We start from the raw sequence: 12,723 nt of genomic DNA on the forward strand, positions 1-12,723 counted from the left end.
TCTCTATGAGGACGACCCACGCCCAGCACGGGCCAGGCCCTGGGGGCCTGAGGGGTCGTCCTACCTTAACCTCGGTGCCCCCAGTCGGACGTTTACAGGTGTCGAAGCTCCCCGAGCAGGCTCAGCTGCGCCCAGCGGCACAGCCGCTCTGACTTCGCCAGGGTGCCTGGCCTCAGCTCCCCTGACTGCCGCTCTGGCCCCTGCAGGTGGGCTGTAACAAGGTGTACACGAGCACGTCGGACGTGATGACCCACGAGAACTTCCATAAGAAGAACACCCAGCTCATCAACGACGGCTTCCAGCGCTTCCGAGCCACTGAGGACTGCGGCACGGCCGACTGCCAGTTCTACGGGCAGAAGACCACGCACTTCCACTGCAGGTGAGCGGGAGGCAGCCAGGGAGGCCTCCTGGCCCGGGGAGGGACGGCAGGCAGGGCACCAGGCCCGTGGGTGGCTCGGGGCCCCACCTCCTCAGGGGTGTAGGAACAGGAGCAGAGGGCTGCTCGGAGGCCCCGCCTTAGTTTCTGGCCTGGTCTTCCATCCAGAGCCCCATCCCTCCCAGGGCCACCGTGGGAGCAGGGCGGGGCCTCCCCCTGGCCCTGTGAGGCCCCATGACAGCCTCCCGATGTCCTGCCAGGCGCCCCGGCTGCACGTTCACCTTTAAGAACAAGTGTGACATCGAGAAGCACAAGAGCTACCACATCAAGGACGACGCCTACGCCAAGGATGGCTTCAAGAAGTTCTACAAGTACGAGGAGTGCAAGTACGAGGGCTGTGTGTACAGCAAGGCCACCAACCACTTCCACTGCATCCGCGCCGGCTGCGGCTTCACCTTCACCTCCACCAGCCAGATGACCTCCCACAAGCGCAAGCACGAGCGCCGGCACATCCGCGCCTCGGGCTCGGGCGTGCTGGGGCTGCCGCCCTCGCTGCTGGGCGCCAAGGACACGGAGCACGAGGAGTCCAGCAACGACGACCTGGTTGACTTCTCTGCCCTGAGCAGCAAGAACTCCAGCCTCAGCGCCTCCCCCACCAGCCAGCAGTCCTCCGCCTCCCTGGTCACCGCCACTGCCACCTCCGAGGCTGGGCCCAGTGCCACCAAGCCTCCCAACAGCAAGATCTCGGGCCTGCTGGCCCAGGGCCTGCCTGGCTCCATCCCCCTGGCGCTGGCCCTCTCCAGCTCGGGCCTGCCCAGCGCTGCGCCCTACTTCCCCATCCTTCCGGGCCGGGGCAGCACCTCCCTGCCTGTGGGTGCCCCCGGCCTCATGGGTACCATGTCGTCAGGGACGGCAGCCTCAGTAACCCCCGACACACCTGCTCTGGCTGCCTCGGGAGCTGGCGACTCGGCCGCAGCGGCAGCTGCCTCTGTCCCGGTGCCCCCTGCCTCCATCATGGAGAGGATCTCTGCGAGCAAGGGCCTCATCTCGCCCATGATGGCCAGGCTGGCTGCGGCCGCCCTCAAGCCCTCTGCCACCTTTGACCCAGGTGAGCAGGCTGGGCCCTGCCTGGGAAGCGAGCACCTCTCCAACCCCAGGAGCTCTCTGGCCTCGGTGCGGAGCCGAGCAGCGGGTGTTTGTTTGGCAGGAGTGTCTTCTGTTCCCTGCCCCCGAGACCCCTGCCCCCTTCTTTGCCTGGTCTCTGCCTCCGTCCTCTTTATTTCCTATTCGGGGCCCCTCTTTCTGGCCCACCCACCCCAGGCAACTCATGTTTCTGTTTTTTTCATCTGTGAAGGGGAAGCAGTAGTCCCGGCCTCACGGGGTACCTGTGCATCCCGGGGCAACTGCTGGCTCCCCCAACCCTGCCATGTCACCCTGGACTAGCAGGGGCTCCCGCTAGTCCAGCCCCTAGTGGGAGCAGTCCCGGAGTCCCAGGCTTCCCTGGGACCTCTTCCAGGTGACTGGGAGGGCATGTGAGTCCAGCCAAGTGGCAGGGTGACCGCAGTACAGGGATGCTCAGGGGATTCGTGCCTGGACAGCCCGTCAAGGCCAAGGATGCCCTCCCAGGGTCTCCCTGTCCATCAGCGCTTTCCAGTCGCACTTTCTGTGGTAGTGGGAACGTGCTGTTCCGCACCGTCCAGTATGGTAGCCGCTGGTCACATGGCTGTTGAGTGCTTGAAATTGGCTAGCGTGACCCAGGACTTGGATTTCAACTGGAATTTCTTTCACTTGAGCCAGACCCGGCCGCTGGCGGCCATGTCAGAGTCGCCAAGTCACATCTGTGTCCCTCCTCTGGCTCATCGTGGAGAGATGTTCTCCTTTCTCCCAAGTTTTCTGCTCTTGAAAAAATTTTTTACTCTTTTTCTCAGGATTTTTTTTGGCTTTTCTGTTTCCCTCACTTCTCTCCCTCTGTTTTCCCCCATCCGGGTAATTAGCATCAGTCAAATCCTTTAGAAGAGTTCGGCTCACATCTGGGACGTGGCTCCCTTCCTTCCTTCCTTCCTTCCTTCCTTCCTTCCTTCCTTCATCAACCACTGGTGCTCACTGAGGGCAGCTTGCTGGTGGGCTAGGCACCAAGCCAGTGCTGGGGACACGGCAGGGAAGAAGACAGACAAACTCCTGCCTTGTGGAGCTGATGGAACAGTGTGGGGCATAGTCTGTCCCCAAGTATACCCCCTGGGAGGTGGCCAGGTCGAGACTTGGACCTCAACAGCTGGCTTCTGAGCCCGGGCACCCTGCTCCTCTGTGAGACTGTCTTGAAACCCGCCAAGACTGAGGGTCCCTGCAGCCCACCCCGGGCTCTGCGCAGTGCCCCCAGAGAGACCAGTGCTTGGCAGGAGGGTCAGAGCCCTGTTTCCCTAGGGACCCTGGGCAAGTGGCTTTGGGGAGCTCCTGGAATGTGGACTCTGAATTCTGAAAACTGAATATCATGTTCCCAGTGGGACGCTCCTATCAGCTGTGACCCATCTTCCACTCCAAGTGTGGGTGTCAGGCCTGACTGCCCGGGGCCGCGCGCCTCCGGCGAGGTGCCTGCAGGCTGGGGCCACGCTGGGCTCCGTGGCCAGACTGTCAAGTACTTTCTTTTCTTTAGAAAAAGCTCCTTCCCCGAGAAGAAAGGTCAAGTGAAGGGAAGGGGGCCATTTCCCTTTATTTTTTAATAAAATGCCACTTGCTCTCTGTGAAGCAGCTCTCCATCAGCTGCAGCGCCTTGGGGCAGATTAATATTTCAGTCACTTGGGGATTGTGGGGAAAGGCTCGGTGGACATGTTCCTGTCAGCAACTTCTTTGGCCCTGTTCTGCTTGGCCTCCCGAATCCTCTGCCCGCTCAGCTCCAGCCTTTCCCCGCCATGCCTACACCCCGCCAGCTTCCCCCACCCACCCCATCCAGCCCAGCCTGGCCAGGGTGGGCCTCATATCCCTGCCCTGGACAGCTTGACGGGCGAGGTCACATAGTTTGAACCGCTCTGATTGGCTGTCAGCTTCCATAGCCCTGACACAGCAGATGCCCCTCCTGGGCATGCTCAGTGGAAGGCAGGGTTGTCGCCCCGGCAACAGTGGGGACGGGACCTGCGGAGGGGGCGCAGCTCCCAGTCTCGATCTGCCACTTTCCCTCAGCATTAACAGAGTCTTTAATAAAAGCCTAAGCGGCAGCTCCACAAATTGACTGTGACAGTCGGTGGAGAAGAGGAAGGGCCCCCGCCCCCGTCCCAGCCCCCTCCCCATCCTCCCGCCCTTCTCCTACAGGAGGCCCTGAGCCAGGACAACTTTGACATAATTTTGCAATAATTATCACTTGAAGAATTGCCACACAGGGGGAAGCGTCACAAGCCATCATGTCAGTGGGGAGGACCACTGACCAGCAGCCAGGGCTCCCCAGGGGCCCCAGCCCACCCGGCCCGCTGCCCTCCCTTCGGGGGGCTCCGGCTTGTGCCCATACGAAGCCCTCGGTCCCTCTAACACCATCTTCCCTCCCCCCTCCCCCATAGGAAATGGGCAGCAGGCCACCCCTGCCAGGTTCCCCCCAGCCCCGGTGAAGCAGGAGCCCGGTGAGAGTGCTGGCGCCCCAGGTCCCCACGAGGCCTCCCAGGACCGCAGTTTAGACCTGACTCTGAAGGAGCCCAGGTGAGGCGAGGCCCAGGCCTCCCAGCTCTGCCCCCCTGCAGGAGGCTCTGGGGACAGCACCCTCAGAGCCAGACTCCATGGGGCCAGGGGCCAACCCTTCCTGACAAGGGGTCATCCTCCTGCCCAGGCAGATGTAGCAGGCGGGGCCAGAGCCCCAGGGGCCGGCTGGGAGGGGTGAGTCTCTGGGGCCGGTCCCACGTACTGTCTGAGCTAAAGCCCCTTGGTTTGTGTGTTCCAGTAATGAATCAAATGGCCACGCAGTCCCGGCAAATTCATCTCTTTTATCCTCGCTTATGAATAAGGTAAGAACCATCCATCACACGCCTCCCATCCCCCCACCCCGAGAGATTAAAGCTGTGCTGGGGGGTGGGGGGGATGTGTTTGTTTTTTAATGTTTTGCCTCTAATAAGATGAGTTTGTACCATTTAAATTTTGAGGCCATTTTTCATCGGATATAATTTCAGAGCCACTGCTTACAAATTAATTTAATGAACTGGCTGAAGAAATATATTCCAGCCTCTGACACCCTTTTTTTCCCTTCAGATGGAGGGCTCCAAAAGCTTTTCCGGAGCCCTCTAACTTCTTTCACTCCTGGTTATTCATTTTATTCATTTTATATATTTTTTTGTTTGTTTAAAAAGGTGGAGGGGGAGAGCAAAGCGGGAGCAAAGCACCCATTTCCACTTTTCAGGTTGAGTAATGGTCTCGGACGCCTGCTGCAGAGGCCGCTCCAGAATATTTATTTTAAATAATGCAGGGTCTTTGTAAATTATACATCATCGCAAATATATTTTCCCCCTTCACATGATAAATTTGACTACAGCAAGATTAATTAGGTTACCGTACACAAGTGACTATTGAGGAGGGAGCTGGGCCCGGGCCGGACCCCACGGAGTGGGGTTCCTGCCGGGCCCATGGCCTCCCACTGGCCTCTGCCCGGTCGGTCGGTGCGCGTGCCCTCTGCCTTCCGCCCTCCCCTGCTCGCTCTCTTGCTCCCCTTTTCCGTCCTTGGGTCACTGCTCCCTGCGCCCCCTTGTTCCTTCCTGTCGGAGACCCACAGCCCACGTGGGTCGAGCCTTTCCGCGGACTCCCCCGCCCCCTCCTCTGCCAGCAGCAGCAGCAGCGAGCCTGCCTCGGTCTCACTCCGTGAGCCTCCTTCCCTCCCTCTCTGCTCCTCCTTTGTGCTCCTTCTCTTGTTCTCAAGGAATTCGTGCGGGATTCCCCCCCACCCCTCCTCCTCCTGCACTTCTTTTGAAAACCTGGCAGGAGAATAACCAGGGAGCCGCTTAGTCTGGGGAAAGCTGGGCTGGAGTGTGTGCCCGGAGTCTCGGCCTCCGATTGAGTGATGGCTCCTAGCAGCCCGGGGTTTGTGTGGCAGAGCCCTGGCAGCTTCACGGGGCCGGGGCAGCGCCGCAGGCCGCCCGCGGCAGCGTCCATTCAGTGAGGGCTCTTCCGTAGCCAGAGCCGCGTGGGGTCGGGCCTCCTCTCCTCCCGGCTGCCAGCACCGCGATGCTCTGGTCAGTTTGGAGAGGCCCGAGCGGCCCAGAGCTGCCACTCCTCCCAGGGCAGTCGGGTCAGGTGTCCTGAGGTCCCCGGCCTGAAGCACGGGCCTGTCCTCCTCGCAGATGTCTCAGGGCAATCCCAGCCTCGGCAGCCTGTTGAACATCAAGACAGAAGCGGAGGGGAGCCCCGCCGGGGAGTCCTCGCCCTTCCTGGGCAAGGCCGTGAAGGCGCTGGTTCAGGAGAAGCTGTCAGAGCCCTGGAAGGTCTACCTTCGCAGGTGAGGGGCTTGCCGTGTGAGCAAAGGGGGAGGGAAGGGCCACGCCCACTCGTCCCAGGGGCACGTGTTCCCCCCACGAGGCTGTTCCCCCAGCCTCGCCAGAGTGCCAGGGTCTCCTCTGAGCAGCCGGCCCCTCTGCCAGGTTTGGCACCAAGGACTTCTGCAACGCGCAGTGTGACTTCCTCCACAAGGCCCACTTCCACTGCGTGGTGGAGGAGTGCGGCGCGCTCTTCAGCACCCTGGACGGGGCCATCAAGCACGCCAAGTGAGTGGGGGTCCGGGGGCCCGTTTAAACCCAGCCCCACTTGTCCCAGCCTGGCTCGGGGGTGGGTGGGCCGGGGTGGGGCTAGGGGGTGCACAGGCCTCTAGCAGCCTTCCAAGCAGGACCCGTGTGCGGTTCCCACAAGACCTCAGAAGCTGAGCTGGCTTCTCAGAGGTGCTGCCCGGCAAAAGGCAGGCTTCTTCATCTCCCACTGGCTCAGCCCCCAGCTGGGTCCTCTGAGCCCACCCAGGCCCCGCCCCGAGTAAGAGCTGCTTCTCCCCACCGCGGGGCCCATGCAGCCGTCAGCCCTCCCTCCCACAGATGCTCCTGCAGAGGCAGCTGGAGAGGCCCAGCACGGACCCCGGCAGGGACCCTAAGTGAAGGCTTTTCCAAGCCACAGTACTGCATTTGTAGATTCTCTTTGACCTAAAAATAATGAAATTAATTTGTACAATTCGTTGAGCAGCAAGCCCAGCCGCCTACTGTAATTGAACCCAGAACTGGTAAACGTTTACAGCAGATCTTCACCGCTCCCTAAGCCCCGGGTCAGGCTCTTCTCACTGCTTAGGCAGCCCCAGCTGCTGGTCTGAGACCCCCCCCCCACCCGCTTTTAAATGTCGGAGCCGGTTCTGGAAGGACAGGCTTCATGAGCCAGGACGTGCTGCACCCAACCCCTCCCGAGTAGGGAGGAGCTAGGGACAGCACATCAGTAAGGTCACAAGTAGGAAGGTGTAGTTAGGGCAGAGCCTGGAGCCCAAGTTCAAGATCAGAGGACACAGCAGTGTGTTCTCAGTCCTTCCCTCCTGGTGGGAGGCCTCTGGCACCTGGCACTGAAGATGCGGTGGGGACACTGGGCCCCTAGGCTTGTGATGGGGTCATACGTAGGCAGGCAGGCAGGCGTGCCAGGGAAGGGCCTTCTCCTCCCGCACCTGAGACACCTCTCCTGTCTCTCGTAGCTTCCACTTCCGGACAGAGGGAGGAGCAGTGAAAGGAAATGTGGAGGCTTCCTTCCCGGCCTCGGCTGCTGAGACCAAACCTTCCTTGGCCCCCTCATCCCCTCCAGCGCCTCCCATCACCACGGCCACGGCTTCCTCTCTCGAGGGGCCCACTCCCAGCCTGGCCGCAGTGCCCTCCAGCCCCACCCTGCTCGCCTGGAAGCAGCTGGCTTCCACCATACCCCAGATGCCTCAGATTCCAGCGTCAGTGCCTCACCTGCCCACTTCGCCCTTGGCAACGACTTCTCTAGAAAACGCCAAGCCCCAGGTCAAACCCGGATTCCTCCAGTTCCAGGAGAAGTGAGTCCCTCGATGAGCCGGGAGCCCTGTGTCCCCCGTGTGTCTCGGGAGTAGGTGCTAGTAAGGGCAGCTGAGGAGGCCCTGCTCCTTCCCCTGCAGTAGCCCCGGCTGTCCCCAGCCTCTCTGGGACACGGTCACTGGGTGATGTCCTTCTAGCCAAAGTTGCTGCTGCTCAGACCTCACTGCCTATTCCCGGAGCAGGTGGCCGGGGTGGGGGGAGATGGTGGAGGTAGTGGCCACTGTTCCAGAGAGGCCACTGGTGACGCTGCGAGGACCAGCCTGGGTGGGCCAGGAGTGGCGGTCCTCGCCCGGCAAGGCGGGCTGTCTCCCTCCGGGTCCCCTTGTTGGTCTCTGTGGCTCACACCCATGGCTGAGTCTCTGCAGGGCAAGCAAAGTCATAGGTGGGCGGCGAGGGGGCTAGGCCCTCCTCTGGACCCCACCCCCACCCCGCCACCTGCACAATGGTCTGAGCTCTCAGGGGTGGAAGGGAGGGACCTTCCTCGCTGGATGGTGGTGTCTCCCTGCGGCGAGAACGGTGACTCTGTATCATGATATGTGCGGCTTCCTGTTCTCAATAAAAGTAATAAATTGGACGTGAACACACACCGCCTGAGTGGCAGCTGTCCTCCCTCTCTGAGCACCTGGGGCTGGGCCCACGGCGTGAAAGGGGACCTGCGCTCCTCTCTGCCCCTTTCCCAGCTTCCCTTCCTCTGTTCACCTCCCCAAAGTGGCAGCCCTCTCAGCATCCCGGCCTTGGTCGGAGTTCCCAGCCCAGGTCCAGTGTGGATGTCGGGGGCAGCTGTGTTGTCAGCCAGGGCAGAAGCCGGGTGCAGCCCCTCCGCACCTGCCTGGAGCCTGGAAGGCAGAGCTCTGGAGCTGAGGCTGCTGCTCGGGGCAGGCCAGCCGTGGGGGCTCGCCCAGCACCCCTCCCCACCCCAGCCGCCCCACCACTCAGCTGGCTTGTGAGGTTCTCTGAGTGGGTGGCAGCCCCGAGCCCCGAGCTGACCCTGGAAACCCCAGCAGCTGAGCCTCAGCAGGACCTGACGCCAGGCACACGTTCCCACTGGCCAAGGCCCCATGGTGGCAAAGCCTCCTGGTAGGGCTGCCCACCCATCTGCACCCTGTCAGTCGGCCACAGCCAGGGCACTGCCTATGCCACATCAGCCAGGCCTGGCAGCACCATCGCTCATTTTCATATCCACGAAGTGATTGCGGCCATCCTTATCTGTAATCCTGGGGTGTGGCCACGGAAACTACGTGTCCCAGCATGCAGTGCTCTGGGCCGCCTGCATACCGCAGTCCCTTCGGCGCCCTCAGAGCTCTAAAAAGAAGGCAAGACTGCATGCTGGGATCTGTAGTCTCTGGCCGAATCGTCCTGCTGAGCAGGAGGGCAGCCCAGGGGCCATTCCTCTTGATTACACCACAGGGGAGTGGGGAGCGGAACCCCAACATGAGCAAATGTCAGGACACCGGCGGGGAGGGCACCAGGAATGCCAATGACCTTCTGGGCCGTGGTTTCATTCCAGCGATCCTTGCCTCGCAACGGACTGCAAGTATGCCAACAAGTTCCACTTCCACTGTCTCTTTGGGAACTGCAAGTACGTCTGCAAAACCTCCGGGAAGGCCGAGTCCCACTGCCTGGACCACATCAATCCCAACAACAACCTCGTGAACGTGCGAGACCAGTTTGCGTACTACTCCCTGCAGTGCCTCTGTCCCAACCAGGTCAGCAATGCGGGCGGGGTGGCCCCTGGGGTGGGGGCAGGGAGGCGCAGGGCCCCGGACCAGCTCCTCCTGGCCGAGGCTCCGTGTCTCACACCCTTTTGTAAGTGGCCTCCTCCAGAGTCTGGAAAGGACACCGTCTGCCCCTAGGTCCCTGGAGACCCCTAGGCAGGAGTTCAGCTTGGTGCTCTGTTGGTGAGGTCTGTCATTTCATCCTAACCCTCAATGATGCCTGTATGCCGGGCAGCCTCTGTGCACTTGGCATCCTTGTGCGCGTCCTGGAACAGCTATGCTCCCTTTCCCCAGAGGCCTAGGATTTTAAAATAGACCCATTAGACAGATAAAGAGATTGAACTGTCTGTGCCCCAGACAGGAAGGGCAGGTCAGCTTCATTATAAAGGCCTACTCCCAAGACTTGTAGGGGCTGCCTGGCAGAGCGCATTAAGAAGGAGTCTGAGCCTCCATCTGGGCACACGGAGAAGAGTGCTAGGATAGATTAGTGACGTCTGCCTAGGTCTGGGCACACAGACAAGAGTGCTCAGACAGATTAGTGATGTCTGTGCTGGGCGTGGGTTTAGAAAGAGCTGGAAACAATACCAGGTGGGATGTTTTAATCAAATGACAGAAGGGACTTACTGCTTTTTAACACGTGAAAGGTCTTTACACAGTTGTGTTTGCTGATTCTGAGCGTGGAAGGACGCACGCCTGCCACAGCCCTCTAGAGGGCTGGGGCAGGTGGAAGCTTAACGGAAGTCGCCTGCCCGGCCCTGACTCCTGTCCCTCCCTGCAGCACTGCGAGTTCCGGATGCGCGGGCACTACCACTGTCTCAGGACCGGCTGCTACTTTGTGACCAACATCACCACCAAGCTGCCGTGGCACATAAAGAAGCATGAGAAAGCTGAGCGGCGGGCAGCCAACGGATTCAAGTACTTCACCAAGCGTGAGGAGTGCGGCAGGCTAGGTACCGAAGGCCAGGGCTGGGGGGCAGGGAACTACAGCAGGTGGCAGGGCCGCGGCTCTGGCGCCTGAGGCCCTGGGACCCACTTCTTTTCCCCGCACATCAGGCTCCATGTTTTTTTTTCCGGAAAATGTCACGATATCACAGGCCAGGCATTGTCACCCCAGGAGAACAGTCAAAACCCCAAGAGCCTAGGAAAAGGGGTGAGGGTGACTCCCAGCACTGCACCCACCCCAGTGAAAACGCCCGGAGCCTCGTCTCTGGCACCCAGGCCTGGTTCTTTTTTCCTTTTCTTTTCAAGAGAGCCTTGCGGGTAAGTCTTAGGAGCTCCTGAAGCTACTCGGGTTTTATCCCAAATGGACCGTGGTTTGTTCATTCACTCACTCAGCAGACGTTCATGGAGGAGCAGCCGTGTGCCAGGCTCTGTGCTATTGCAGGAGGTGAGGGGCGGGTAGAAGTGGAAGCTATGGTCTTTTTCGAGCGTCCACTGTGGCCAGCACTGTGCTTGGTGCTGGAGATCTGATGGGACCAGCAGGTACATTTGTGGGCTCAGCCCAGAGCATCTGTGACCTGGGGTGACCTGGAAGGAGGTGGCCACGGGGCAAGGAAGTGGCCTTGAGCTCAGGGGCAAGTGCCTCGGAGTTAACTCTGCTGCTGAGAGCTGAGCCCTTGGCAGGGAAGCTGCCCCCCAGCCCTGGAACAAGGCCTCCCCGAGGAGCTCGCTGGCCCCAGCTTGCCCTGGGGATGCTGTGGGGGGGGGGGCTCCAGGACCAGCAGAGGGAGGCAGAGCCCATCCTCCCGCCTCAGCATGGAGCCACACATTTGTGGGCCTGCAGATGTGGGCAGGAGTCTGCCCACAAGGAGACCGGAAGCCGGAAGGCAGGTGGGAGCCAGGCAGGCTGGGTGCAGACACCTGGGCTGCACGCAAGGCCTGCTGTGATTCAGGTGGTCATGGCAGCAGGGTCCAGGGGGAGCAGAGGTGGGGCCGCTGCCTGCAGCCGACCGGCCATTGCATAGGGGGAGGATGAGGCAGTCAAAAGTCAACCGCCAGAAAAGAACGGCAACAAACCTTTCCTTCAAGAATTAATTCAGAAATCATTAATGGCCTGAGAGAGGCCTGGGAATCACGGCAACAGATGTCAACCCTCGGTGGCCTGTGCTGTCCCTGGGCTCAGTTTACAGGTGTCAGGGGATTCCGCAGTTGCCGTTATTTACTCAGTTTGGGTGTTCTGGGTGGTAGCTGGGGCCAAAGCTGGGGGATGATATAAGACACCTGGCCGGCTCAGGTGCCATGGCAACGGGCAGGCCTTCACCTGCCCTCTGCTGATACCGTTTCAGTCCGGCTCGCTCTATTTGTTCTCCGCCCAGAGCAAAGCCGAGGTGGGGCGGGGCAGGGCAGAGGGCCAGCCGGCTCGCAGCCATCTTGACCTGGTCCAGGGGCAGGCAGCACCTGGGCTTCCCAGAGGAGATGTGGGGACAGGTGGCTTGCTGGGAGGTGGCTGATCTAGTGGACAGGTCATTAGGGTCCCCTGCCCTGGGGCAGGGGCCGGGGGCCAGCCTGCTGTTGTCCCGGGCGTGCAGGCTGGAGGCGAGAGCCAGGCTTTGGACAGCCAGGGGGCCTGGGACTTTCTGGGGTTGGGGTGAGAGGCTGCTAGAAGCCCTCCTTACGGAAACACCACCAATGGGGACACGCCCTTCCCCCAGAAGCCATTTGCCTGGTTGGCCACGTAGGCCCATGCCCAGAACAGTGCCCGACACGCAGGGGGTGCCATGAGCACTGGCCGGCGGGGAAGGCTCACGGCCGAGGGGGGCTGTGTCCACAGGCTGCAAGTACAACCAGGTGAACAGCCACTTCCACTGCATCCGGGAGGGCTGCCAGTTCTCCTTCCTCCTCAAGCACCAGATGACCTCCCACGCCCGGAAGCACATGCGGAGGATGCTGGGGAAGAACTTCGATCGCGTGCCCTCCTCCCAGGTGAGCCTGGCGGGCAGGCTGCCCCTCCGCGACCCGGGGTGGCAAGAGGGCATCACTCGTGTCCCGCTCTTGCTTCCAGGTGGTGGGCCAGGCTGCCCAAAGCGACAGCCTGCCCCTGTGGGCAGCACAGCCCCCAGCCCAGCTTCCTCAGGGCCCCCTTCTTCCTCTCAGGGCCCCCCGAGCTTGATGGACACCGAGACGGACGAGTACATGGATTATACTGGCTGCAGCCCGGGCGCCGTGTCCTCTGAGTCCTCCACCATGGACCGAAGCTGCTCCAGCACCCCTGTGGGCAACGAGAGCACCGCAGCAGGTGAGCGGGGGCCCGGGGGCGCCAGCCTGGGACAGGCCCTCCTTCCGAGGCCCAGCAGTGCTGGGTCCGGCTCAGGACAGGAGGTTCATGGTCAAGTGGCCTCAAAGGAGGACGGGCCAGGGTGTGGCAGCGCTGGCTGCTCTGTGGGACGTGGGTCCCCGCCTGCTGCCACCCTGCCCATCTCCCCGGCACTCTGCCCTCAGCTTCCGTTTCCAGGAGAGAACCCGGGCTTGAGCTGTGAGGTACAGAAAAAAGCAGCACAGCCCCCAGCCAGAGGGGCAGGTGGGCCCCGCCCAGCCCTGGTCCCTCTTACGGCCCCTCTGCCATTGTCCCCAGCACGGTCCCTGGGCCCCAGAGCGA

The 12,723-nt window shown here is 61.4% G+C and overlaps 1 protein-coding gene across 4 annotated transcripts in view; it reads left to right on the forward strand.

Annotated features, from left to right (window-relative positions):
* Positions 1-12,723, forward strand: part of CASZ1 (castor zinc finger 1) — a gene marked incomplete at its 3' end in the record, with an annotated part of 147,207 nt that overhangs the window by 131,037 nt on the left and 3,447 nt on the right. For all 4 annotated transcript variants that reach the window (XM_082665625.1, XM_082665626.1, XM_082665624.1 and 1 more), the window contains 11 exons: positions 207-379; positions 637-1,484; positions 3,922-4,057; positions 4,296-4,359; positions 5,683-5,837; positions 5,980-6,102; positions 7,056-7,394; positions 8,921-9,119; positions 9,907-10,078; positions 11,899-12,050; positions 12,222-12,363. In XM_082665625.1, coding sequence (XP_082521751.1) covers positions 207-379; positions 637-1,484; positions 3,922-4,057; positions 4,296-4,359; positions 5,683-5,837; positions 5,980-6,102; positions 7,056-7,394; positions 8,921-9,119; positions 9,907-10,078; positions 11,899-12,050; positions 12,222-12,363 — 2,503 coding nt within the window. The remainder of the gene's footprint in view (positions 1-206; positions 380-636; positions 1,485-3,921; positions 4,058-4,295; positions 4,360-5,682; positions 5,838-5,979; positions 6,103-7,055; positions 7,395-8,920; positions 9,120-9,906; positions 10,079-11,898; positions 12,051-12,221; positions 12,364-12,723) is intronic.

This window comes from Grampus griseus (assembly GCF_964374135.1).
Source record: "Grampus griseus genome assembly, chromosome: 1".
NCBI classification, from domain to species: domain Eukaryota; kingdom Metazoa; phylum Chordata; class Mammalia; order Artiodactyla; family Delphinidae; genus Grampus; species Grampus griseus.